The 25,142-nt window shown below is 34.6% G+C and overlaps 2 protein-coding genes across 3 annotated transcripts in view; one reads left to right on the top strand and one right to left on the bottom strand.

Moving 5' to 3' along the window:
* LOC138697496 (large neutral amino acids transporter small subunit 1) overlaps positions 1-2,609 on the top strand; it is a 111,580-nt gene extending 108,971 nt beyond the window's left edge. For both annotated transcript variants that reach the window (XM_069822785.1, XM_069822788.1), the window contains one exon: positions 2,339-2,609. In XM_069822785.1, coding sequence (XP_069678886.1) covers positions 2,339-2,406 — 68 coding nt within the window. In that variant the 3' untranslated portion in view covers positions 2,407-2,609. The remainder of the gene's footprint in view (positions 1-2,338) is intronic.
* The window catches only part of Atg9 (autophagy-related protein 9), a 204,820-nt gene extending 179,974 nt beyond the window's left edge, over positions 1-24,846 (bottom strand). Inside the window, exon 1 of the mRNA XM_069822783.1 lies at positions 24,348-24,846. The gene's annotated coding sequence lies outside the window, so the exon portion shown is untranslated. The remainder of the gene's footprint in view (positions 1-24,347) is intronic.
* Between the last annotated feature and the right edge of the window lie 296 nt (positions 24,847-25,142).

Here is a 25,142-nt window from a genome sequence, read left to right as displayed (position 1 = left end):
CTTCATGAACGATATCAGGTTTCTCAGCACTTCAATAACGATTGTTTTGTGAACACACATAATCATGGAGGTGGAACCATGCCTCGTGTGAGAAAAATTAAAAACAATGTGGGTCTATTAGTCCACTGTGAATATTATTCAGCATCAGCACGCCTACATTCAGGATCACCAGTTGAAGAGCGTGTGTCTTAGTTATTTTACATGGCTGCAACTTTAACTTATTTACACAGAGCCATAAGAAATTCGTACTTGTTGTGAAAGGCATCTAAAGTGATTTTTTAGGACACTGTTCCAATCGATAACAAATGTCATCTAATGTTTCTTCTGTCAGAACCTTACGCTGTCTGTTTTGTTTTTAGACTGAACACTTCGTGTTGCCTGAAATTTAATAGAAAAATTATAGACTGTTGTACGTGATGGAATTTTTACACCTGGAAATCGTGTTTTAAACTGCCTTTATACTGGCTGGCAAACAGGGTTAACACATATGAATCACAAATATATACATGTTGTTCAGTAGTGAACATTATACTGTGTCACTCGCCACTTGGAGACTGATTCACAAACCTTGACACGATGAACACGTACATGCTTGCATCATTGCCTCTGCCAATCCACCGTTCCTCACCACGAGTGCATCAGCAGCACACAGTGCAAACCCCATCACTTGTGTCCACATCTCATCTGATCGTTCTGTAGTAGTATAGTAGAACCGCAAGAAATACTTGTAGCATCATAGAACTACAAAATAGAAACCTCTCCTAGCATCACAAAACTGCAGAAATAAAGTTTTCTTTAACATCATAGAATTGAAAAAGGAACAGCTATTCTATATCATACACCTGTGGGAAAAAAGCTCTCTTATAATAATAATAATAATAATAATAATAATAATAATAATAATAAGTTAACCTCACATTTCCACAAACTTAGGGAATTCGTTTGCTTTGCACTTTATCTTATATTCACATCTCTAGTACATTAGAATCGCTTCAGCTTAATGTGCTATGTATATGCGAGGATAAATATCAATTTAATATAGAATATTGTGCTTAATTTCAATTGTTTTAAAGTTTACTCAAGATGAAATATCACTCACTCTGTCACAGGCTCTTATAACCATGTTATGAAATTTGTGCAAAGTAAATCTTTGAACAAAGCTGTAATATAAAATGTAATTGCGAAAGATATGGGTTCTCAGCAATGGCATAAACCTTGGAAATTATGTGCCAGGTTCTGCTTGCATGTTTCTGGACCTATCTGTGAATATGAAATTGAAACAAAAGAAAATACATTTTATGTTTCCATGTTGTTTACAACAGTACCGTACCGGTATGTTATTCCTTGTGCACACTTTCAGCATCATAGATTTAGGCCTACTTGGAAAGATTTTTTGTGATTCGCAGTATGATTTTTAAACATGTTTCATATTATCAAATAGGAATTAAAATTGACTACAAAAACGTGTGCCCTTATTAAAATGAGACATTTTATTGTAAGAAGTACTTTAAATTTTACATGTGTCATTAATCATAATACAGACCGCACAATTTTAAACCTCCCTTTTCAAACTACGTGAGAAATTAATTCGGTTTTATCAAAAAGTTGTATTTTTTTAGTACCGGTGTGCTGTTTTATACAAGAATTTAAATTAACAGCCTGTTATGAAACACACTGTAACAATGAGTATAACTTGTTTATGACTTATTGTTTTTAAAATTAAAATCACACGTACTGTAGAACATCTTATGTCGTAACAATTTATTAATCACTAAAATTGCATAACGCATGTAGTAACCCTGATTACAGCTCTATTATCGGGTGATATGTTTTAATATGACAGAAAGTTGTTTTCAAAATTCCTGTATTTGAAACTGGTGAAGCTCAAACACAGATTTAAAATTCGTATTGTTCTGATAGTTTCATCATTTTGATAGTAGTTTTGTTATTATTTTCAGATCAGAACGTATTTTTTAAAAGCGTCATAAAATGGCTCTTTTTCCAGCAATGTGCACTTTTATATAACTCTGGAAAAGTACAGGCAGTTCAATAGCTGTTAATATTGCGGTAATTTTTTTTAATTAATTCTAAGGTTCAATAATGTTTCTGCTTTGTAATGAAGCTACTTCAAATGAAAAAGTTAAACATAAGACAATGAAACAATCCAGAGAAATCACAGCATTGTACATGCACCTCGTCTAATAGTGGTATGAAATGGATATTAAAAAAATGCAACTAAATATGTTACAAGTTATTTTTACAGCAGCTTCGTTATTTTATTCAATTAATGAGTATAGTTATCCCTGAAAATTGATGACATGTTTTCATATTCTTGCAGTAGCAGCAACCCGCTGTCTGCAGAAGATCATGATGGTTGTGGGAAAAGAGAAGCCTGCACAAGTATGAACTAGTGAAGCAGACGAAAATAAAGGAGTTCAACCTGCATTGTGGAAGAAGAAACTTGCCTGAAGAGACATTCCATCTCTTGAAACTATTTAATAATGTATTAAAATATATTGCCATTTTAATGAACACAGAGTTGATATGCAAGTACTTTTTGTTTAATATTTTGAAGTTGTCAGAAGTGATTAAATTATCACTGAAGTGTTTCACGTGTTCATATTTTTTAAAATGTGTATTTCTTACATGAAAGTGTGTGTAAGAAAAGCAAATCGCCAATAGTACTGAGGAAGCGTGAATGTACATAATTATTTATTTTAGTAACTCAAATGGCGTGTGAGATGAGTAGCGGAGCAGAAGTCTGTAATCTCATACATGAGTTGGTAATAGAACCTTACAAGCCTCCCCATCAGTTGAGCACAATCTCCGAGATGCTAGAGCAATGGTGAAGTGCTATCAACATGTATCCATCATTCCATCTGACCATGTAGTAAGGAAGCTTTACCACCCATGGATTCCTATCACACACTCTTAAAATGCATTGGTAGAATTCAGAAACTACCTAAGTATACATTCCCACTAAAATTAAATTATTTTCCAGCTTTCGTAATAACAGTCGAATGTCCTGAGCTGCTCTTGTAGTTCCCAGTCGTCTAGATCTTCTCCCTTGTTTTCGTATCTCGTCAGCCCCAAGGGATCAACTCCCTATCGGACCAACCCATCATATCTGATGGAATCTTCTGTTTGTCACTTGGGGGTGCACTCGGTAATGGTTACAAGTCTGTTTAAATCTCTAATGTGAAAATTAACATAACAATACAAAGGTGAAATTTTTAAATATAAGTTACTCTCTTCAGACAAGTTACAATGTTGCAATTACATGTAATCTGACAATACAATGTCGTTACATAAATAAATGATGTGATAAAGGATAACAAATCATGTTAATCAGTGTTTCAGTATGGTATGTATAGTTAAACGATTATGTCATATCTATAATCTGGTTGTTAGGAGCAGTGGATTAAAAGCTAAATATTTGCTGTTCATCGTCATGAAAGGTATATTAACTACTGTAAGATGTCCCCTCAAGTGTTTCTCAAACTTGCGGTTCTCTCCATGCAAGAGAGACGGGATGCTAAGTGAATCTACAAAACCAAAACCAACAGATTTTCACAGAAAGTAAAAGAAAATACCACTGGCACAACAAAGAATATCTTGTTGAATTTCATTTAAAAGTCCGTCATTTTATAATAACGCAGCTGTTCTGCATAGCAACATCGAAACTATTAACTGCTCAGAATGACGTAACAACATGTGTAAACTTAAATTTTGTCAGTAGAAAAATCTAATGAGAATCTTCAGGTTCCACAGCATATAGTTTGGGAAGCACCAAATGAAATCAGAGATCTCTTCCAGAGAAATATTCCCTTGCTGAATTGTGAGGGTTGTTATTGATGTTTTTGTACATATAAGACTTGGAGATGACATCAGTGCTACACTGTTCAATGTGAACTGCCAATGTATTTTTATATGTGTTATCTTCTAGTTCAGAAAAAGTGAGTTTTTCTCTATAGTTTAAAGATTTCGATCACTTAAGAGGTGATACCGGATACTTATTAATTAAAATAGTTATTATCTTTTATAAAATTAATACGGTTATTAAATTTGTATGGACAGAATTCGGTAGTGTTCATTGTCTCACATGTGCAAGAACTAATAAGTATGTTTAGTGCATATGAGTCACGCTCTAAGTTCCCGCCATATTTTGTTACTGTTTACAGTTACCTACCAATACCAAATTATGTTAAGTCTTGTAGTAATACGAGAAACTATTTTTGTGTAAATCGACTTTGTATTTAAATTTGGTAATGTCATTTATTTCAATTTATACAAGTGAAAATTCTGTATCACTGTTTGTGCTCTATGGGTGAATGTAAAATTATGCTTGATGAATACCAACTCCTGTTATCTCGGATCTGTCAAGTCAGTTGAATCTTGTTCGGATTCATATTACGTGATCTTAAATGTTAATCTAATGCAACATCAGAGCTGAATATTATATACTGCGAAGGTCTTGTCAACTGTATAGATATAGCAATATTTATGATTAAGTATTATTATTTCGATACAGGCCTAATTATTGTAATAAAGTTGAATGTCCATTTTGTTATTACAAGTTTATGCTCATACATATACAGCATGTTATTGATATCTGTCAATTCCAGATATACCTAGGGTTGCCAACTAGCCGGTATTACATTAACCTGGCCAGATATTTCGGTGGTCTCAACATAAAACTGATGGCCAGTATCCACTCCGTACAGCTCTGTTTGTGACCTGTAATTTTATCAAATGAGTTTAAGGACTTGTGTAAGAGCTTTCATCAAATAGGCTATAAGAAATTTAAGTACTGACAAAAACTAGGACTCCCAGCAGACTCTATGATGACTGTGCTTATTAAATGAAGTGGCTTCTTTCTAGTCAAACATGAACATTTGACAAGTGTTGGAAACGGTGTAAATATTTTCAGGATAAAGGTGCCTCGGAGAAACCTCCGCAAATGAGATGGTAGTTTAACATGTGTTTGCTATTTCTCCAAGCAGTGCTTCTTGGAGAGAGTATAGTATATTACGAATATCTTATGGAATTATGAGAGGAATCGTTTTTGGTTTCCAATGGCCACATTGTTGGCCTGTTGTAAAGACCAATTTACTGCTCAGGGTGCACACAAGATGCGATGCCACAGGGAACTGGAAATCCTGGAGAAAAACCTGGACCATGGGTTTGTCCAACACAAGTTATAAATCGGGTATGCTCGGATCAAACCTAGGTCCACAGGATTGGAAGTCCAGCACTTTAGCCACTAGGCCACTGTGGCGACTATGAGAGGAATCGTTTAAGTGTGGAGATAGTAAAAGCTGAACTTTGTATCAGGGAAAACCTTTAATTTAGTTGTGCAGAATTTTATCAGTTTACAGTAGAAAATAGCTCTTAAAGTTTTGAAATGAATATTCAAACACTAATTAAAAAACTAATTTGGAATACTAAAGCAAAATTGCCATTTGTCAAACCGTTTTATTGCTCATGCCAAATGTCGTCCATATGCATACATTTCAATGAAAAGGAACTGTTCCCTTAGCATATTCTGCATACTGGTACATATTGTTTCAACCAAACTTGCATGTCGCATTTTGGCGAGACGACTGAAACAACTCAAAAACCTAGTTTCGGAAAAAACATGCTTCAAAGTTTTGACTACAGTTGACTACTCATAAATAAATCACAGAAGAAAATGTGAACCGTTAGTTACTTAAAATTAAATGTACAATGAAGCTGTATATTCTGATTCTGGTAATTTTCCAATTTTATAGCGTACTTTTAGTTATTTCGGTGTTCTAGGAAATAATATGAACAAAAATTTGAGTTGGAACAGAACGGGAAGGAAATACAAATAAAAATAATCTTATTATATTATTAAGTAATTATAATGTAGGTATTCAATATTTTGCACAGAGAGAAAATCCAAAATGAATATAGCTGCCAAAAAATATTATCAAAATGATACAGCCTACTATTTAGTCCATTATAGCCTAAATGATATTAAGTAATCAATATATGCTAAGAAAAATTAACATTTATAATAAGCAATAACTAACAAGAGCAAGGTACGAACTTTTTTGTCTGTATTAAACAAAATAATTTGAAAACTGTTGTAACTAACTCAATGAGTTTGTTAAACAATTTACTTAGACCACTGCTACACGAAATAATGTAACTCAGTATGTTCGGCAAACAATTCTTTTTATATCATCATATTATCACCATTATAGAAGAGCTGAACAGACATTGTGAAGTACAAGGATGAGGTGCTATTCACACAGAGACATCAGATTTTTCTTTTTATTTGACGCTATACCCGGAAGTCTGCTGTAATTGAAAGAAAGCACTGAATGACGCCCTCTGTTGCGTTCTTCTGTGTTTAGAATAGAGAAATCATAATCAAATCCGTATTATTTTATAGAAAACCTTACCCATCTTGTGTTGGTGTTCTTTAGTCAGTCCAGAAACAGGTCTGAAGCTCACACGTGAGACCAACAAGGCATCACTTATGAGGCAACTAGACCAGAAAATGAGGTAGGGTGGCCAGTTCCTTTCCCCCTCCATTGTATACATCACGGATTAGTTACATATTACACTAATCAGACTTCAGTTGCATAAAAACAATATTGTTCTTCCTCTGACACATATTGTCAAGTGAGCAGTGGCGGCTGATTGACTGAGGCAAGTGAGGCCGGGCCTCAGTCACTTGGCTTAACTGAAATCAAATTTTGTGTTTTTATGTGATGTATAAGTTATCTGAATGAGGCATATATCGCTGTAAAAGCATTTGAAAACTTTGTGATGTAGATAGACCTGTTTTGCAGTAAAATTTGTTCCTAAGGCCAGGATTGCTCAGGCCCGGTCTGCTTCTGCATTTCGTGTGTCTTCACTGGCTTTTGAGCTTGCACTTAAAACGTTGTAGCTGAGGCACAATTCGTCTGGCCTCGTGGCCTGGTCAGGTTTCACTCCTCCCATCCATGGGCCGGCCTCAAGGGTAGAGTGGGGTGGGAATAGCAGTGGTGACTTGTCTTCTTAAATAGGTCACATATAACAAAAATTCCACCTCTTTGGCAGGCAGAGACCCACACTATTCTCTCCCCTTATGTCTTAGTTTATGACTTAAGTGAGGCGTTGTACTATTGTACTTCGTAGTACAGTAGTGAATCTGGACCAATGCTGTTATGTATTTCGGGAAAATATAAACAGAAACAAATACGAGAAATAATGCTGGTGCAGTTAATTCATTGTCAGAGTGTCCTTTTTCGAGAAGAAATAACATTGAAAGAAAGGAAGTTTTAAATAAAGAGAGAGCCTACCGAGATACCTACGACATCGCTGACAATTTTTCTGACAGATAATCTTAAAACGCGAGTTTCTATTGCATCCTGGTATGGGCAACATAAATGGTTAAGTGGTAATGTGGTGCAAAATAAACTTCTCTGTTGGCCTTGTTTGTTGCTGTCAAAGAAAAAAATAAAAAGAAAAGAAAGAAAGGGAAATTTCAACACATAATGTGGGTTGCTTTATCACACTGAAACAATCACTGAAACTCGCAGCATAACAGCTTATTTGGTGAGTGAAATTATTATTTTTCATTACTAGTAATAATAATAATAATAATAATAATAATATAATAACAATAACAATTAATATAAATAAACATTTTCTATCGGAGGCACTTAAACTGGCCTCACCGGCCACTGCTGCAAGTGGATGTACTGCCTGATAATAGATGTATGTACATATCAGCCAGCATCTCAATCCTGTGTTCCATGATCTCTCTCCAGTGGACAGTCTTACCATTTTGAAACATATAGGCTACTTTTCTTTAAAGCTTTTTTTTTTAACTTATCCATTCAGTTTCTCTCAAATTTTTGTTTTTATAGGGTCAATAATGTAATATTATTTATATTAATAATTTAAACTTAAATAGTTTATATTATTAGAGCATAACATTAAAGATGTTAACGAGATTTGTGAAATCTTTAAAATCAGCACAAACACACACAATTACACATTTTTTGTCCAGCAGGCCTATGTCGAATGTCAGAAGCAAGCAAACTTGAGTTATTTATTATACACTTTAAGAATTATTATTAAGTATGAGCAATAAATAAGTTAGATGGTGAGATGTTGAGGCTAATACCACAGTCTAGTATATACAGTCACGAAGCTTAAGTTGATGAGGGTACTAGAAACAATAGACTGTGCAGGTACTATTTCACATTGTCTGTGATGAGGCGATAGTAGCGATCCTAGTGGCTAGAAACTATCTATGGTTGTATATTTCCTACATATTGAGCTTCGTGACTGTGCTAATACCAAGACTCTTCCTGACCTACACCAATGCGATATTTTCTCGTTATTATTTATTTTAAGTTTATTTATACATGCTTTAACATCTGTGGTCATATCGTATGTGTAGGATCTTTGGGTACCGTATATCAGTGGGCCATTTCTACTATTGTTGAGTTCCTATTTCTATTGTGTTTTGTAGATGGCTTGCATTCTTATTTTATATGTAAGACACTGATGAATCAATATTTGCCTTTGTGACTGAGAGAAACCATGAAAAGCACCAGTCAGCTGGCCAGCCAGAGGTTTGAACCAGGGATCTCTAAGCAATCTTGCGCGGCTATTTTTTCAAGAAACACTCACAGACACAACAGTGCAATTTTGCTACAAATGAAACTCTGTTTCTGCCGATAAGTGACACTATTAGCTTAAAAATATGTGAAAATCTCAAAATGGAATTTTTTAAGTTACAGTCTTCTTGCAAGGTGCGATGTGTAAAATGGCCGGTAATTTTATTTATCAGAGTTGGCAATCCTAGATATACCCCAAAATACTGTACCTACAATCAATTATAATGTCCTCTACAGACATGTGCATTATGTTACTGGCTGGTGTCAACATATTTCTGCCTTTTCTCTATTACTTGTAATTCAGAACAAAGGAATGCCTACTGTCGTGCTTTGGCATTACTTTAAAATGTTTTCACGTTAGAAAGATGATTAGTTCAGTTGTTGCTGACAAAGAATTGGAATTTTATTAACAAACTCACTGTGTAGGCCTACAAGGAGTTCCCGATACAGATATTAGGAAAGATTATTTATATTTCGGAATATATACTGTATTTCTTTCACGTGTTAAAATTAGTAGTAAATTTGTGTTAAAATTTATAATATATATGAATAACTAATATAATACGGTAACAAATACATTATTTGAACCTTCAGTTCTTAATTAGAGAAATTAGGTCAGATAGCAATCTAGGAATTAAATTGGGTCGTTCTGACACAAATTACTACTGGTATATAGCAGGGAATTCTGATGGTGTCTAATTTAAGTGTGGACTCATGAATTACCTAGTCAAATGCTCATTCCACTACAGAATGCAGGACCAAAGTGCTAAATATCTCACAAGCCTAAACCATGGACTGTAATTCTCTTCTGCTTATTTTGTATATACACTGGCGCAGCGAGAGGGGATTTTGGTGGTAAAAACCTCCTCAAAGCCCTCAGGAAAAAAAAAAAAAAAGAAAGAAATGCTGTTGAAACTCTGCAACATTGTAACAGTGACTTACTTCCAGTAATACACAACCTGCTCACAATAATGGCAACTCTCTTTGTAACTACTCGTAGTAAGGAAATGTAACGTGCACATAACGTGCGCCATAACGTACACTTAATGGCAAAAAGAATGGGCCGACTCTTGGTCGATAGAAATGCTAAGTTCTATCGCGTGGTTCACTTGTGTAAACAAACTGCACTTCAAAGCACTGCTGTGGTGTCGTCTGTCTACAATGTTGTCAACCTTATGAGCTATGTGTGGCTCAGTGGTAGGATGTCTGACATACGTACCAGAGGTTGTGAGTTCGTCTCCCGGTATGGTAAAATTATTATTTTTTAAATTTTGGTTTGTAATGAATTTATTAGTTTAAATGTGATATGGCATTTGTTCATAATAATAAAACCACAAAAGAAGTAAATTAAAATCATCAGTACCAGTTGCAGAAGACACAGCCCTGCAGTATATATTGACTACACCCCAACTCTGGCTACTAGCAACAGGCATCTATAATGAACACCGATCAAAATACACCTCATTTCTCGTGAAAAACAACAAATGAATAGGCTACAGTGGACTTTATGTTGTCAGCAAACAGCTGGATACATTAAGAAGATTGAGTGATTGATGGTAATGAAAAAAATATTATTGCCCATCAATTGTGGGGTATTAATAGGCGAGACCTGGCCTGTATAAACAAAAATACTTGTTTCACACCCTAAAAAAACCGGATGCATATCAAACATAAATAAATAATTAAATAAACAAAAAACAAACAATTTATTAATATTAACAAAAATAAAAGGCCTGTGGTGGGGACTAATATCTCGTCCACAAACCACCTGTGTCGACAACTGCCCTCATTCTGCGCGGCATGGAGTCCACAAGATTATGGAACAGGTGAAATTCATGGCCACCTCCTCCCACGTATCTAGAACTCTGTCCCACAATTCGTCAGCTGTCCGAGCGGGTGGTTGTTCTGCCAAATTAGAACTTAGGATCCATTTGACTGTAGCCCACAAATTTTCAATCAGATTCATATCTGGTGATTTTAGAGGCCAGTCGACCGCCTTGTCATTAACTATCTTTGAATCCGGTTGGCGCTGTGTACCTGGTGATTATTCTGCTGGAAGAAAAGTGTTTCTTCTGGATATTGTTCTCCGGCAGAATGGATCATATTTGCCTAAATGTGTTCGCAGACTTCTGCCGTAAACCGACCGTGGATGCATTCCAGAAATCCTGCCCCAACGTATGACATCCACCCCCAACACGCGACGCGACCCGACCTGTTAAGTCGTCTCACAAAGTGTTCATCGTATCAGTGGCCATCCTTATGATAAACTAGGGCAGGACATTTACCTTGTCGGAGAAAATGACATTTCTCCAATCGAAGTCCTGTTGGAGAGTAGCGTACCCTAGAAGGTCCACGGCATGCTCCATCGTCAAAATTTTCTCTTCTCACAGCTCGATGATGCTGTATGCTATGCTCTCTAAAACGTCTCCTCACGGTGTGTGGGAAACCTGTAAAGTTGGACGCCATCTTGAGTTGAGAGGCAGTTCTAAAGGGGTAGTTCTCAACTTCTCTCAATAACATGGGATCCTCTTCCTTTGTAAAGATGCGTGGTCGACCAGGAATGGGACAATTCACAACTTCACCATTCTCAATAAAAAAATTTAGCCCACTGCTTAGCAGTTGACAATGGGACTCCAATCTCTCTGGCTGCCATCGATGCAGAATAACCTACGCAAACCAGGGCCTTGTTGACGGAGTTGTCTCTCTGCCATCTTCAAGCGTAATGATGAGACAGAACGTTTTATTACTGACAGGAATATTGCTTCAAAGAGAGTAGGAGGTTTATTATTTATTAGAGTTTGGGCATTTTCTAAGAGATATCGCGATATAAATGCAGCTTTGCGAGACATATATGATGTCAAAATTGTTATTAAAAAAAAAAATATTGTGGGAGATTCGAACCTTGAGCTACTATTAACTCGTTCAATAGACCAATGCTGTAACGACTTACGCTACTGAGACCGTTAATATCGTTTCGGCATAATATGAGGTTTTCCTGTTCATATTCACTTCGGTTGATTTTGTATTTATCAATTTTATTATTATTTTACTCTTCAGAAGTCCTGATGTATCTAGAATTAACTCTCTATTCGATTTTATAACATATTTTAGACTCTTAAACAAAATGCAGCAAATTTAAATGGTTTAATTATGTGTTACCTGGTGAACTACGGCTTTGACGAGATGAGCATGTGCAATGTTATGTATCTGGAACTTAGAAATTGTCGGTGGCCCATTCTTTTTTCCGTTAAGGGTACATTCATAGGTCTACATGAGAAAGTTCCTTTGAATGAAAGTAATGTGCTCAAGGAAGTAGCTAAGAAATGCAGAAGGGATGTCGGTCATTTCATCTCACTTTCACTTTATTTTATTTTAACAGGATGTCTTGTTCGAAATGTATTGTTCATACTGGTTCAAGATGAATAGTTCCTTACGTATTTGTCCATTCTGATTTTTTTTAATATCTTATATTATGTAGTGTTTGTTTTATAGTCAGTTTTTTAATAAAATTTCAAACCCTCCCTCCCTCACAGTCAAATTCTGGCTGCGCCACTGGTATATATTTTCATGCCTCTGGCATTCTGTCTTTTTTGGTTATCTTTTGAGGATTTAAAAATCTCTTTCTCATTTTCTCATATCTTTCTTGGCATTGGTTACATCTTAAAGCAGACTTTGAAATGAGAGAACGAGAAAATTTTTCATCTTTTATACATGCAAGAGCCATTGATTTTATCATATCTTGAATATCTACAGTATATTTTTAACACGTTTAGTTCTAATTTTATTCATTTCCCTGTAATTATTTTCGTTATATATTCCCACATTTATCAAGAGCCAGGTTGCAGTTTACACAGATAGTTGTTTTTCGGAGTATGGGGTAACAGATTGTATCCAATATGTTAACAGAAATATTTGTTGGGTTTAAAAATCGATATGAAGGCAGACACTCACCTAATGATGGCAGGAGCTGTGAAAGAAGCTGCTTTGAAACTCATGTTATAGTTATTTGATGTTTATGAAGCTTATAAAGGGCTTCTGTTTAAGGGTGGCTTTCGTAAAGAGCTGTGTACTACACAAAAACAAAAACATAAATACTGGTACCAAGATAAATTTTATTCTTAATGTGGTGATGATTGTAAGTTCATAAGTTCGGCTGGGAAGAAGCTTCAGTGTCAGTAATTACATTGGAACAATAAACCACGAGGGTAACACAATGCCCCATATTATACAGAAACCACCTTGGTGGATCTGTTGTCATTGCCAACTATTTTTGACGCACTGATATTAACAATAATTATTTCACTTCTCAAAAGTGTGTATGAAAACCTTATTGTGAATTATTTAAGGTTTTAAGGATCTGATTTAGGAATGTGCATTTTAACCTATTCTTACAGCACAACTATTGAAACAGTGTTTGTGACATCCAGAATATAAACATGGAATACAATATTTAGAATTGCTGTTTGCATAATTACATTTTTTTTGTAAATATGACCAGAAATGTCGAATTTTTAAATTGGGTCTATTTTATTCTTCTATTTAAAACTGATTATACCAGAGACTGGGAACAGAGCAGTCAGCAGGAATAGCTGCAATCAACGTAAGACAGCGGGAGAAGCTGAACTCCCTGTTCCCGCCCCTCATTTATACTAAATAACAGTATACATTAATTTTTTTCGGTAAAATAAGGACATATCAGCCACAGATTATGTACAGTTTCATCATAATAATACGTAATTTTGACGGAGAATAATAAACAGTATTTACATTACTTAAAAATCATCAAGAAATTATTGAAATACAGTAATATTAAGGAACCATTTTCAAGTTGGATGTATGAAACAAAATGTGCTTACAAAGATAGGAGATAAACACCACATTTACATATTAAAATAGTGGATGGAGGAAGACGAAATAGAAATTTTCAATTGTCGTGGTATGAGAAATACGAGTATCTTTGCCTAACAAATAAGTTATATTGTTATACCTGTATTGTGTTTGGGGGTGAAAATTAATGTCATCATCTTCTTGTGGGTCTGTATCACAAAAACCGAGAGACATGTTGTAGGTATAAAAAGATACAAGAGTAAGCAGATTTTTTCAGCCTACCCACTGTTTACACTGGTCAATACTTCTCTCAATTAAGATCACAGTCTCTAACCAAATTATTATAAATTGTCGGATTGAAAATATTCCAAAAGAACCTGCAAGTATAAGGGATAAATAGATCAATGAGTGTTCTGACATTCATTGCTCCAGTAATGTGAGGCTGCAGCTATGACAGAATGGCTGGGGAATAATTTTGATTTCACTGTAATGATGGTATGGCAGTCGAGAGCTCCCAAACCAAAGTGGTCACTGCCTGCATGAAGAAGCTAAGGTGTTCTTTGCGGACAGGTTCTTGCTTTTTTGCGTAAATGACGATTTTTTCATTATCTGGTACACTCTTTTAACAGTGATTAAAAATAATTTCTTTACAATGTTAATATTATAAAAATACCTGGCTGACTAGTTTCGAGGTTATGTCTCTCATTGTCGGAAGACTAGCTGTATGGTACACATTGGGTGGGTTCGATGGAACTGGAGTTACTTGGTAGACATGTTAAAATATTAGTGTGTTAAACAACTGCAGTCATTTTACATAATAAGCATTGCAGGTACTACGTTTCATGAAGTTGTGGGAGAAGAAAGAAAAGATATTTCGTTTTGAACAATTCTGTATCAACAGAACAGTAAGCTGAAATGATAAAAATAAGTTTATGAGAGTGGTCAAATGGTTAGAGCATCCACTTTCCATGATAAAGAGTTCAGATTCAAATTTCGGTGAAAGCACATGGATTTCCAGTGAGAAGCTTCCTTTTTTCCTGCCGTAATTTCAGTATGTCTGTACCTAACAATCTTTTTCCACAAGTGCAGGAGGCAACGTATCAATCTGTCCGAAAACATTGTAAAGTACTTTTAACAGGAAAGTACCTGGAAGAATTTCTTGCATTTAGCACATGTTCTATCAATTTCAAGAGGAAATGGACCAAAGGACTGATTCCATCTGTTGTAATATTCCCTATGGGGTCCTTGTAATGTTCCCTTGCAGTGATATTGATCTGCTTTTCACAAGAAGGTTAAGTTCTCTTTTCTTCCCTATAAATATGAAATCGAGGATAAGTAAGTCAGCCTACCAACATCCATGAATAGAATTTCTCCACTAGAGTGAGTTTCATCCACTTCGCGGTGTGCATCATTTTGTGGACTGTCACTAACTTCATCATCTTACAAAGTACATTTTTTTAAATTTAACTGTGCAATGTAATCATCTTCACAGAAATTATTAAAACTGAGTTAATCATCTAAGTTAATTTACTCAAATGGTGAAATATTCGACAAAGGCTTTCTGGAGATACAAATGTGAAAAGGAAATTAAAAATTCAACACTGCTTTAAATCCTGGAACATGTTTTATTTTATTATGCTAATAGTTTCAGAATTGTGAATAACATCTTAACATTTTGCATAAATCACAAATAATGTCTATTCAAGTGCAATATAGGTAATCTGAAATTGATACAAACATGAAATAGAGCTCTCACATTAGTATATAAAAATTAAATGAAATTGATTTTAACTAGTCTAGATCCTTGCACATTTTGAAAGACTGAGAATGTCGCACATTGAACTGAGTAATCTGGTTTATGTCGAACATCATTTCATTTTTTTTTATTCTGTAGGAGTGAAGAGAAAGAAGAAGAAGAAGTTTCCAAATTTAAAGTAACATAATGCACTTATGTGTATAACAATGTTCTCTCTTTAAAATGGCTATTCATGCAGTCCTTGTAAAAAACTTATATGGCAGAGTTATACTTTCCAGACGTATTTCTAACATCCAAAGTTGGTAGTAGTTCATGAAAAAGAAATGTATTCGACATTGAAAAATTCTTGTTCAAAATATTGTTGTAAGTTGGTAGATGAAGGAACTTCTGCATATTTTAGTACACAGCTTAGTATTAAAGTATATCCGCTAAACATTTGTAATGACTGACGTCTTCGTTCTTGCATGTTCTAAAATCATACTTCATTTTGCGGACTACAGTATGAGTAACTGTAGGCCTATACTCAGGCACATTATAAACTGGCCGAAATATACTTAAAGAAGAGCAGGAATCACAGAGGCTGCATACACTGCAAGAGGTGACAGAGAAAAGAACACAACAGACCTAGTATATAATTTAAGTGCCGGTATTGTTTTACTTCAGTGGCGTAGCCAGCGGGTGGGCCCAAGTCCTTTATGCAAAATAACATTAAAACTAAATCTTGGAACAAGAGCAATCGTTACAGTCGATAGCATTAAGGTAAGAAGTCAAAAATGCATTCTAGAAAATAACACTCTGAACAGGTTTGATTTCTGTTCATTTCCTGTTTACACAGCAATTACTGTATTTCACTTTAAATGATCATGTCTTTCTTGTGAAGTCCTAAGCACTATGTCCAAGGAACTGCTGCTGTAGAATATTGGTGCCACACATGTATTTCACTAAAAAGAATTTCTTCAGAATAAATGGACATTTACCCTACAAATACTCATGACCCGACTGTCTTTGAATTGCTTAAAATCCCTTCACTGGTGGATTTTAAAATTTATAAACACATTTTCAATCTAATCAATCAATGTCATGAATAATTTGATATTAGATAACGGTACCGGTATTGTTGTTTAGCCAACTGTCCGAAGACAGGTATGAACCTTATAAATGACACCAATAAGGCATCACTCATGAGACAACTAAGCCAGGAGATAATGGGGTAGTGTAACCAGTTCCTTTCCCTCTCCATTACATACATCGCTGACTAGGTATGTATTACACTAATCAGACTTCAGATGCATACAAACAATTGTTCTTCCTCTGACGCATATCGTCAAGTGATAACAGATGTACATATCAGCCAGAACCTTAATCATAGGTAAGATACCGCTATATGTTAAAATCAGTACTACTTGAGCAATGGTGATGGTGAATGCTATTTCCACGATCATTTTCCAATCTCTGCATTTATTAGCTTTTAATTTTCAGTAGCTAAAAGAGGAATACAATATTATAAACCGACAACAATAGATCAGTGATTAAGGTTACCAGGTTTTTTCGGAATATGAGATGGGATGAGGTCGAGCCTCAAGGTGTGATGTTTATCGGAAAGAAATTCACGTGATTTCAGAGAAGCCCCTAAGCATACCATACCATATCACTGCATCCAAAACACTCACACTGAATTAATAATGAGCAGGTTACCAGTATATTGAAAATAATTTGTGGTACTAAATTATTCAATAAAATTGCTGATTTCTAATGAAAACCATACTTTTACAAGCTGAATTTATGACGTTACTGTATAGTACAAAGTATCTTGTGATTATTTATATTTCGTTTCCTTTTTAGCATTAGCTAGCAAAGTTGAATCTGTCATAATTAATATAAAATGAATGGTAAAATTCAAGTTAACTTGGACTCAACTTTGTAAGATCTGTGGAAAATCTGTTCCTTTCTTCCCTGCACTCATTTTTCTAACTGAAATCCAGAAACAATGCCATGTGCAGTACTTGTCACTTGATATTCTTTCATTTTATCTGTAATGCGATGATTCGACATACTGGTACAAGATATCTGTAGATATGGAATATTAAAAGAGAATGAAAAATGGACATTATTTTTATTCTTTTACTAGTCCGTAAATACAGGATTTTATATGTCCTGTATAGAGTCAATAAGGAACAAGCTTTTACAGTCTCAAATACAGAATTGATTCCCCTGTTCACAAAGCAAAAAAGAAATTTATCACAGAAATTGTATTTTAATTGTGAGAACTATAAATTCTCTAATCTTAAAATGCCACAATTCTGTCCTGGTCAAGACAGATTCGTTATTCATATTCTATTGAGAAGAAATTACTGGAAACCATTCACAGTAATGAGGATATCTATGCCCAGGTCATCAATGATTTTGCTGCTAAAGAGAGGAGAATTGCTTTGGTCTTAAAATATATTTAGGCGATTGGCTGCTATCAGTTTTGTAATACACATATAAAAATTTGTATTATCGCTACCCTCACATAAATTTGCACCGCATGCCACTGATTACTACTGTAACTATAAACGGGCGGCATAATTGGATAAAAGATTTAGTTTTGACTGAAGATCAGACTTTTTTCTTTCCAACATTATATTTTGACAGTCTTGTTCGTTTACTGTTGCAATTACATAACATCGACAGAACAATGAAACAATCGTGGCTTGATGGGATTCTAGGAGGAATATTTTCAGTGGGCTCGACTCAAATTTAACAGCAATATTAATAATAATAATATAATATTCAGCATCATCAAGTTCATCACGTACTGTTTTAATTTTCAGTCATTTATTTGAAGGGACCTTTATTTTTAAGACGTAAAGAAAAACGTTTACTCCAATCAGCCCACCTGCATACTGGTACCCACATACTGTTCAAGCAGAAGTTCACATTTGGAGTCACGAGAACGAATGTGTTTCTTTTTATAAATTGTGGAGTATATGCAGTAATATTTGTATGTATACGAACCTCGTGTGTTACAAGAGGTCAAAGCTAAGCCAACTGTGTAACTAGGGATGCTATGAGTCTCCTACTAATTGGCTTAACTTTGACTGAAATCTGCCACCAGCACATTAAACTTATTATGACTTGCATTTTACAATCAAATAATCTGTATGGCAGAAAGAAAATTGCATGGGAGGCGTGATTATAATTTATAAACTGCACATACAAGAATGTATGCAATACAATAGCAATCGACTGAGTGTACAGCCATTTTGAGAAGCTTTGTTGTATGTAGCAAGCAATATTCTGTAACATTTACAAGGACCATAGGGTTGTAATTTATGTCAGATATTTAAGGATGACTGTTACGAGTTTCTCTGAACCCGTAATTATGTTTTTGTGTTGTGTTACAGTGAAAATTGTGTTGACATTGCATTTTATAGGTACTTCCTGAATTTTTAGAAATCATAATTTTCTCTTTGAGACTGCAACAAACAAGGGGCCACTTTCGTACTACCTAACATAGACATAGTTAACTAAAATTATAGAATTATGAACCGAGATTTCAGAAATACATTTCTTACATAGAAGAATTAGAATATTTTAACCTTTCTTAATGTACCGACAACTTTAACAGTTTCAGCAATTATTTTTATAACATCAATGTCAAGCTGAGTAGGACTAAGGTAACCCTTCCAACTGAATGTAACACGTGCTGCAGGACAATATTTTGATTAACAGCAAAGTAGCATTTTAAGAAGTCAGCAGCAAGATGACGGATGTCATAGGTCGTGTGATGTATTTAGTCACATTAATAATACATTTAATACTTACAACCGCACATGTACCCCACATCCTCAAATTCCAGAATGATCCCGAGGTCCACTCAGCTTGCGTAAAAAGCGATCAGAGTGCAATGCTGACTACTGGTACATAACCTCATTGTAGTGCCAAGATTAAGAAAACACGGATCTCTGTCTCCATTATGGATATTTTCGGCGTCAGATATTCCTAACAAATAATAAATGGATATGCACACGCCATGACTGCTGTTTCATAGCTCAAGGGCTAGCCTACTTCTTGTACACAGACAAAATAAGAGTTGTAACACTGTGAATGATTGTAAATCTTGTTGCGATAGTAGAAAGTAAGTTCTGATGATATTTTCTTTGCAGGTAGCAGGTTTTGCAAATGTACTGTTGAAATTTACGTTTTGTAATCCTGATGGCAGCTATTTGGATTTCATTTTCGTTTGCAAAAACAGCTGTATCAATATCGTAAGCAATTTTTGTGTGCAGTTTTTTATTTTATAGATGAAATAGAGCATTTTTTTAATAATATCAAATTTTCCATTTATTTCATCTGGATTATGAATGAAATTAACAATAAATTCTTATATATATATATATAAAAAAAGAAGTGAACCATACATTGAAACCTGCAGTTTAACAAGCCTTCCTCCATTTAAATCTGAAGGAGCAGGGTTCACTTCTTCAAATACATTCAATTTTTTGCTTAATTTCTGCCCCATGTTTCCTTAGGAAATCCTTTGCCATATCTTATCTCGGTTCCACATCTCTCTTCAAGTATCAGGGATGGTAAACATTCTTGAAATTTGCCTCATCTTGCACAAATGTTTGGTTCGCCAGCTTCAAAATTGTATTAAAAGTCTCTAGCTGAAATACATTTATGCCATTGCTTTGAGTGATTACAATTTCCTTCGCTTTCTGAAATTGAAAATGGCAACACTGGAATAAGTCTTCCAGTCTTTCACATGAGAGTTTTCTCTTAGATGTGTTCCTGGTTTATCTCTCTTCATAACTTTCAAATACTCTTTCCAGTTCCCAATGGCACAGAATGTTGAACTCTCTCTTGCTTTCTGTTCATAATATGTGATATGGCGAGATGAATGAATATTTTCCTAGAAAGGAAACTACTCCGATCTTTCCAATGTTACGAGGTCCTTGAAGAAGAAAGTAGGGTAATGGCATCCCTACAATGTGGCAGCCGCAAGAGTGAGAGAACTGGAGATAGAATTTCACAGTCTATTTATAGCCGATGAAGTATCCCTACTGAAATAGATATCAAAGCACCGGTGTAATTTTTTTTTGACAGAGAGGAGTCTAATAATATGATATGTATTCTTATATGGTGCCTACCAGGTTGTGAAGCTGGCAGCTTTTGCATCCGTAAGAATGTAAACGTAGCAGGTTTGGAACTGTATGGACTCTTCTATGTCAATTTTAAAGGAATCTGAACTCTGAAACCTGATGCTATCTTAAGCCACTGTCATACAGAACCCACAGAAGATTCAGGCGATGCCTGAGTAATTATGTATTAGCACTGCCAGCACACAGCGAAGGTATTTTACTCCAGATAAATTTAAATTAAGTTCAGACAATTTGAAAGATAACTGATGAAGAACCTGCAAGATATTTACTTAATTAACATTTTGAAGATTACCTTAATATTATCTGATTTGTTACTTTTCCACTCTGTGAAATATCCATTTTACTTGAATTATCGACGCGAAATAATTTGCTTATATCCATTTTACTTGAATTATCGACGCGAAATAATTTGCTTAAGTAAATTTTCAGACAAGTACATAAAGTAAATTGGTTCAATTTGGTGAAAATTATGCATGTGTAGGAGTTTAGAGTTTTTCTTAATGAAGGTCCTGTAATGTAAAGTTGAAGACTCTTAATTCAGTTCGACAGGAAACATATCACTGCTGTATGCATATTGGAAGTGCGACAATTTAAATTTCAGAACAGTAGATATAAGAAAACATCACTGGCAATTCCTCTGCTGTTAACAAATGTGTATATTAAGCTTGTTACTGTGTTCCGTGTGAAAAGGAAAACGACAATAATGTGACCAACACATGGGTAATTATTGTATGGACACTGAAAATATTGACTGCAATAGAGTACCGTATTATATGAATAGATGTATTGTTATAAATCTGGAAAATATATTATGTTATGCATAACGAAAACATTTCACTGCTCACCCAGTGTTGCCAGATCTCCTAGTTTTGCAAATATCTCCTTTTTTTTTTTTTAAATCTACTGTCCTTGAGCTAAAAGTATAATAATTTGTATAATCTCATCTTTTTCACTTTCACGTTTTTTTTTTTTTTTTGTTATAATTGGGACTTGAATCCAAAACAGAACTGCACAGTCGTTCAATTAACTTAGATGAGGAGTTTCATCGTCACTCATGTACAAGTATTAATTTGATTAATATCACCACCTGCAGACATTTCATGTTGAAATTGGAAACAAGTGTTGTGTATCCGATTTCAAATCATTGCAATCTGTCTGTTACAATAATCAGTTCAGTTATTTCTGTTAGTCTAGCCAACACTGAAGGCAGTAAGTGCTATGTGTACTTGCAGATATTGTTACTGTACTTATATTAATATTAGACGTAGGCTAGAGTAATATTTAATTTTTGATTTCGAAGTTTTTAACTTCTGTGAACAAATTTAAGTCTAGTTGCAACCAGGTAAAAAAGGTGCTAATTTTGCTTTTTGTGAACGTGTGGCTGTGACAAACATTTCGTTGGGAAGGAAAACCACATTAGAAAGACATGTAGAAACGTAAACAGATTTGCAATGTTCTAAAAGGGTAGTGGGTCGGAAAGCCTTAACTTCATTTTTATCTGGAGCAGTAAAGCTAACGAAGGGTATGTGAATTGCTTCGTGAAAAGAAATTTTCAGTGACCATAAATGAATCGATAGATGACAAACAATACAACTGGACATTGTTGTTAGGATAGAATCAGGGCAAGGAAAAATAGTTGCTGCATTTTTAGATCTTATTCCAGTTAGAGAAGTTAATTCTGTTAATCTTTACGAGGGCGTAATAAAGTGCTTTAATGCTAACAGCACCCCTGTAAAGAAAACTCGATAGGCTTTTCCACTGATGGCGGGCAAGCACACTTCACTAACCTCTCTTTTAAAGAAGGAATCCAAGCTTTATTTTTAATGACTAGGGAACGGATTTCTAGGTGTACAGTAGTATAGTATAGTATTTATTAGCTGTCGTTATAGTAAAAGCTAATGACATTGCCAAATTACAAGTATGAAATTATCGTACTAAAATGAAAAATATTCTATTACAACACTAAAGATAAAACAAAATGATCACAAATACTCCTTAGATTTTACAATTGAGAGTCAAGATTACCAAAAATAGGTTAATATCTAGATGAAAAATGTAACACACTGATCACAAATATTATTTCATAAGCTCTGTCTATATATAATAAAATAAGAATTAGGGTCTAACTTAACAATTTATGATAATTTCATAATATATTACAAAATAATAATAAAACTCAGAGAAAGAATCCTAAAAAATATCTACAATTTGATTTTCTAACTCAAAATATTCTTGCACAGAATAGAATGGGTTTCTAAGAAGCCACGTTTTCACTTTGACTTTGAATATGTCTAGTGACACTTCCTGTGATAACATGTTGAACATCCTACAGCCCAACATGTTAGCACTACTTTTAACTTTGGATAGTCTGCAAAATGGTATGTCCAGTTTTTCTTTATTACGAGTATTATACTCATGTTTATCCATCCTACTGGTGAAGCCATAAAGATTTTTTCTTGATGTAAAGAAGAAGTTCCAGAATATATTCATTAACAACTGTTAAGATGGACTCCTGTATGAACAGTAGTTAGAATGTGATTTGCTTGGTACTTCTGTGATAATTCTTATTGCTTTCTTCTGAATCAGTAGGACTGTTTCCCCACACCAGGATTGCATACTTTAATATGCTATGAAAAAAAGCAAAATAAACACTTCTTAGGCACTGCCCGGGTATTTTGTCTCTAATTACTCTTAAGAGGTACAGGACTCTGGACAGTCTCCGAGAGATATATTCAATGTGGCAATCCCAGGTTAGTTTTGTACCAAGATGGATACCAAGTAATTTTACTGTCTTTTCTTCTTTTTTCAATGTCAAAATTAATTTTTGAGTCTTCTCCTCGTTTAAAATTAACTTATTTGCTCTGAACCATTCTGCTGCTTCCACAACTGTATTTGAGGTTAGCTGACGCAGTTCTACTGCAGTAGTCGAACATGTTATGAAAGAATTGTCATCTGCATATAATCTTGATTTGGCCATAATGTTGTAACTTAAATCATTTACAATAATTAGGAATAAGAAAAGTCCTAAGATGGAACCCTAACCTAAAAAGATAGAGATTTAGGACTTTATAAAATCCAATTTAGAACTTTGAGGAGTAAATACATATAAAACTATCCTGGTTGGGACAAGTTAACTGGTTGGAATTTTTTTTCGGGGTTTTTCCCTAAACCAATTGAAGCAGAATTGCTGGGTAACTTCGGTGTTGGACCTAGGACTCACTTCGCCATCATTTATTCACATATCATCATAAAAAAAAGTAGGTTTATTTCTAAAAACATAATCTAATACCACTGTTTAATTGTCTAGTTCGGGCATATTTGATCGTTCTCCTTATTGTGAATTGTTTAGACAATACCTCGAAAAAGTTCATAACATCTTCTGAGATGTCTTTATTTAAAAGTGTAAATTATTTCTCATTACAGTACAAAGTTATGGGGCCTATAGGTAAGAAATAATAATTCATGTCCTAAATTTAAATTACCAACACTCACACCTGTAGGTTAATAAGTTATTTGAACAATGCATTGTTCCTTTACAAAACATTCTCGTGGATAACAGTGAATTAATGCTATGTTGTGTGTGATGAGTTGGCCTGTCAGGAATATATCACTTTGTAATATGAATTATTGTAATTATATTTATATTGGTAATTCAAACTTCAATAGCGTACCTTTGTTATTAGAGTGCAACATTCGTCATTGACCTGCAAGTTTGAGGTGCATGGACAATCAGGTAAGATAACCTATTCAGCATGAAAAAATAGAGGCAACACTTCACAGTGGGAACAGGTTACTGAATGAAAATGCATAGAGCATCAGATGGGGTGAAAAATCCCCCATATTTAGAAACAATCCCCCTTGGGGTGGTATGGTCTAAACTCCGAAATACACATTTTAAAAACGAATTAAAATAATAAATTAGAACAAGACAATGTTCCTAATAAATATTACAGTGCAACAGAGTACGGTACTCACCCTCAGATCGGCATATTATTGCTGATTCTGTTCACATTCTTCTTCCGCAACCAGCAGCCCAGATATTTTGTCTCTTGAACCCTTGTTGTAAGCTACCGGTACATATTTTCATTGAACAGTATCAATATTTCGTCGATGATTGGACAGTTGTAACACTTTTTGTTCATGTTGCTCATGTCAAGTTTCACCCGCACTAGAGACAACACTGTTTTGCTGATAGTTTTTCTTTTATTCGTTTTTATATCACTAACCATTGAAAATAACTTATGCACTCTACAGCTGCATTAGAATGAGGCAAAGAAAGGCAAATTTTGGATAGTTTTCCTAAATTTTTTAACAAAAATTCAGAATTGAAATTGTGACATTCTTCTATTTGCTTCCAAAATTCTAGTACAGGAAAATTTAGATAAGCAGTTTTCTCTTCAGAAGAGAAGTAATTGAGTAAAAGACTCCATTTAATACCAATTCTTGGTTTACTTTTGTCTTATATTTATCGACTAGTGACGTAAGTGTGATACTAGACCTTTCTACAATCTTACTGACACCTAATGCAATTTTTGGATCTAGAAGTCAAATTACGAATACTTATAACATCTTGTTGAAGGGGCAATCTTTTCAAGGATTCATTGAAAGGTACTTGATAGAACTCCAAACATCGTAATCTGAACTTTTACTTTATCATCAGATGGCTTTCTTGTAAAAAAGAATGGTAATTCTGGGGACATTTTCCAACTGTAAAGCATTTTTTATGAGAGAGCGTGGAGCTGTGTCTTCCTAATTCACTTTTACCGACCG

The sequence above is a fragment of the Periplaneta americana genome, chromosome 4 (assembly GCF_040183065.1).
Source record: "Periplaneta americana isolate PAMFEO1 chromosome 4, P.americana_PAMFEO1_priV1, whole genome shotgun sequence".
Taxonomy (NCBI): Eukaryota; Metazoa; Arthropoda; class Insecta; order Blattodea; family Blattidae; genus Periplaneta; species Periplaneta americana.
The sequence above is the reverse complement of the archived record's forward strand: the minus strand, read 5'-3'. Positions and strand labels throughout refer to the sequence as shown.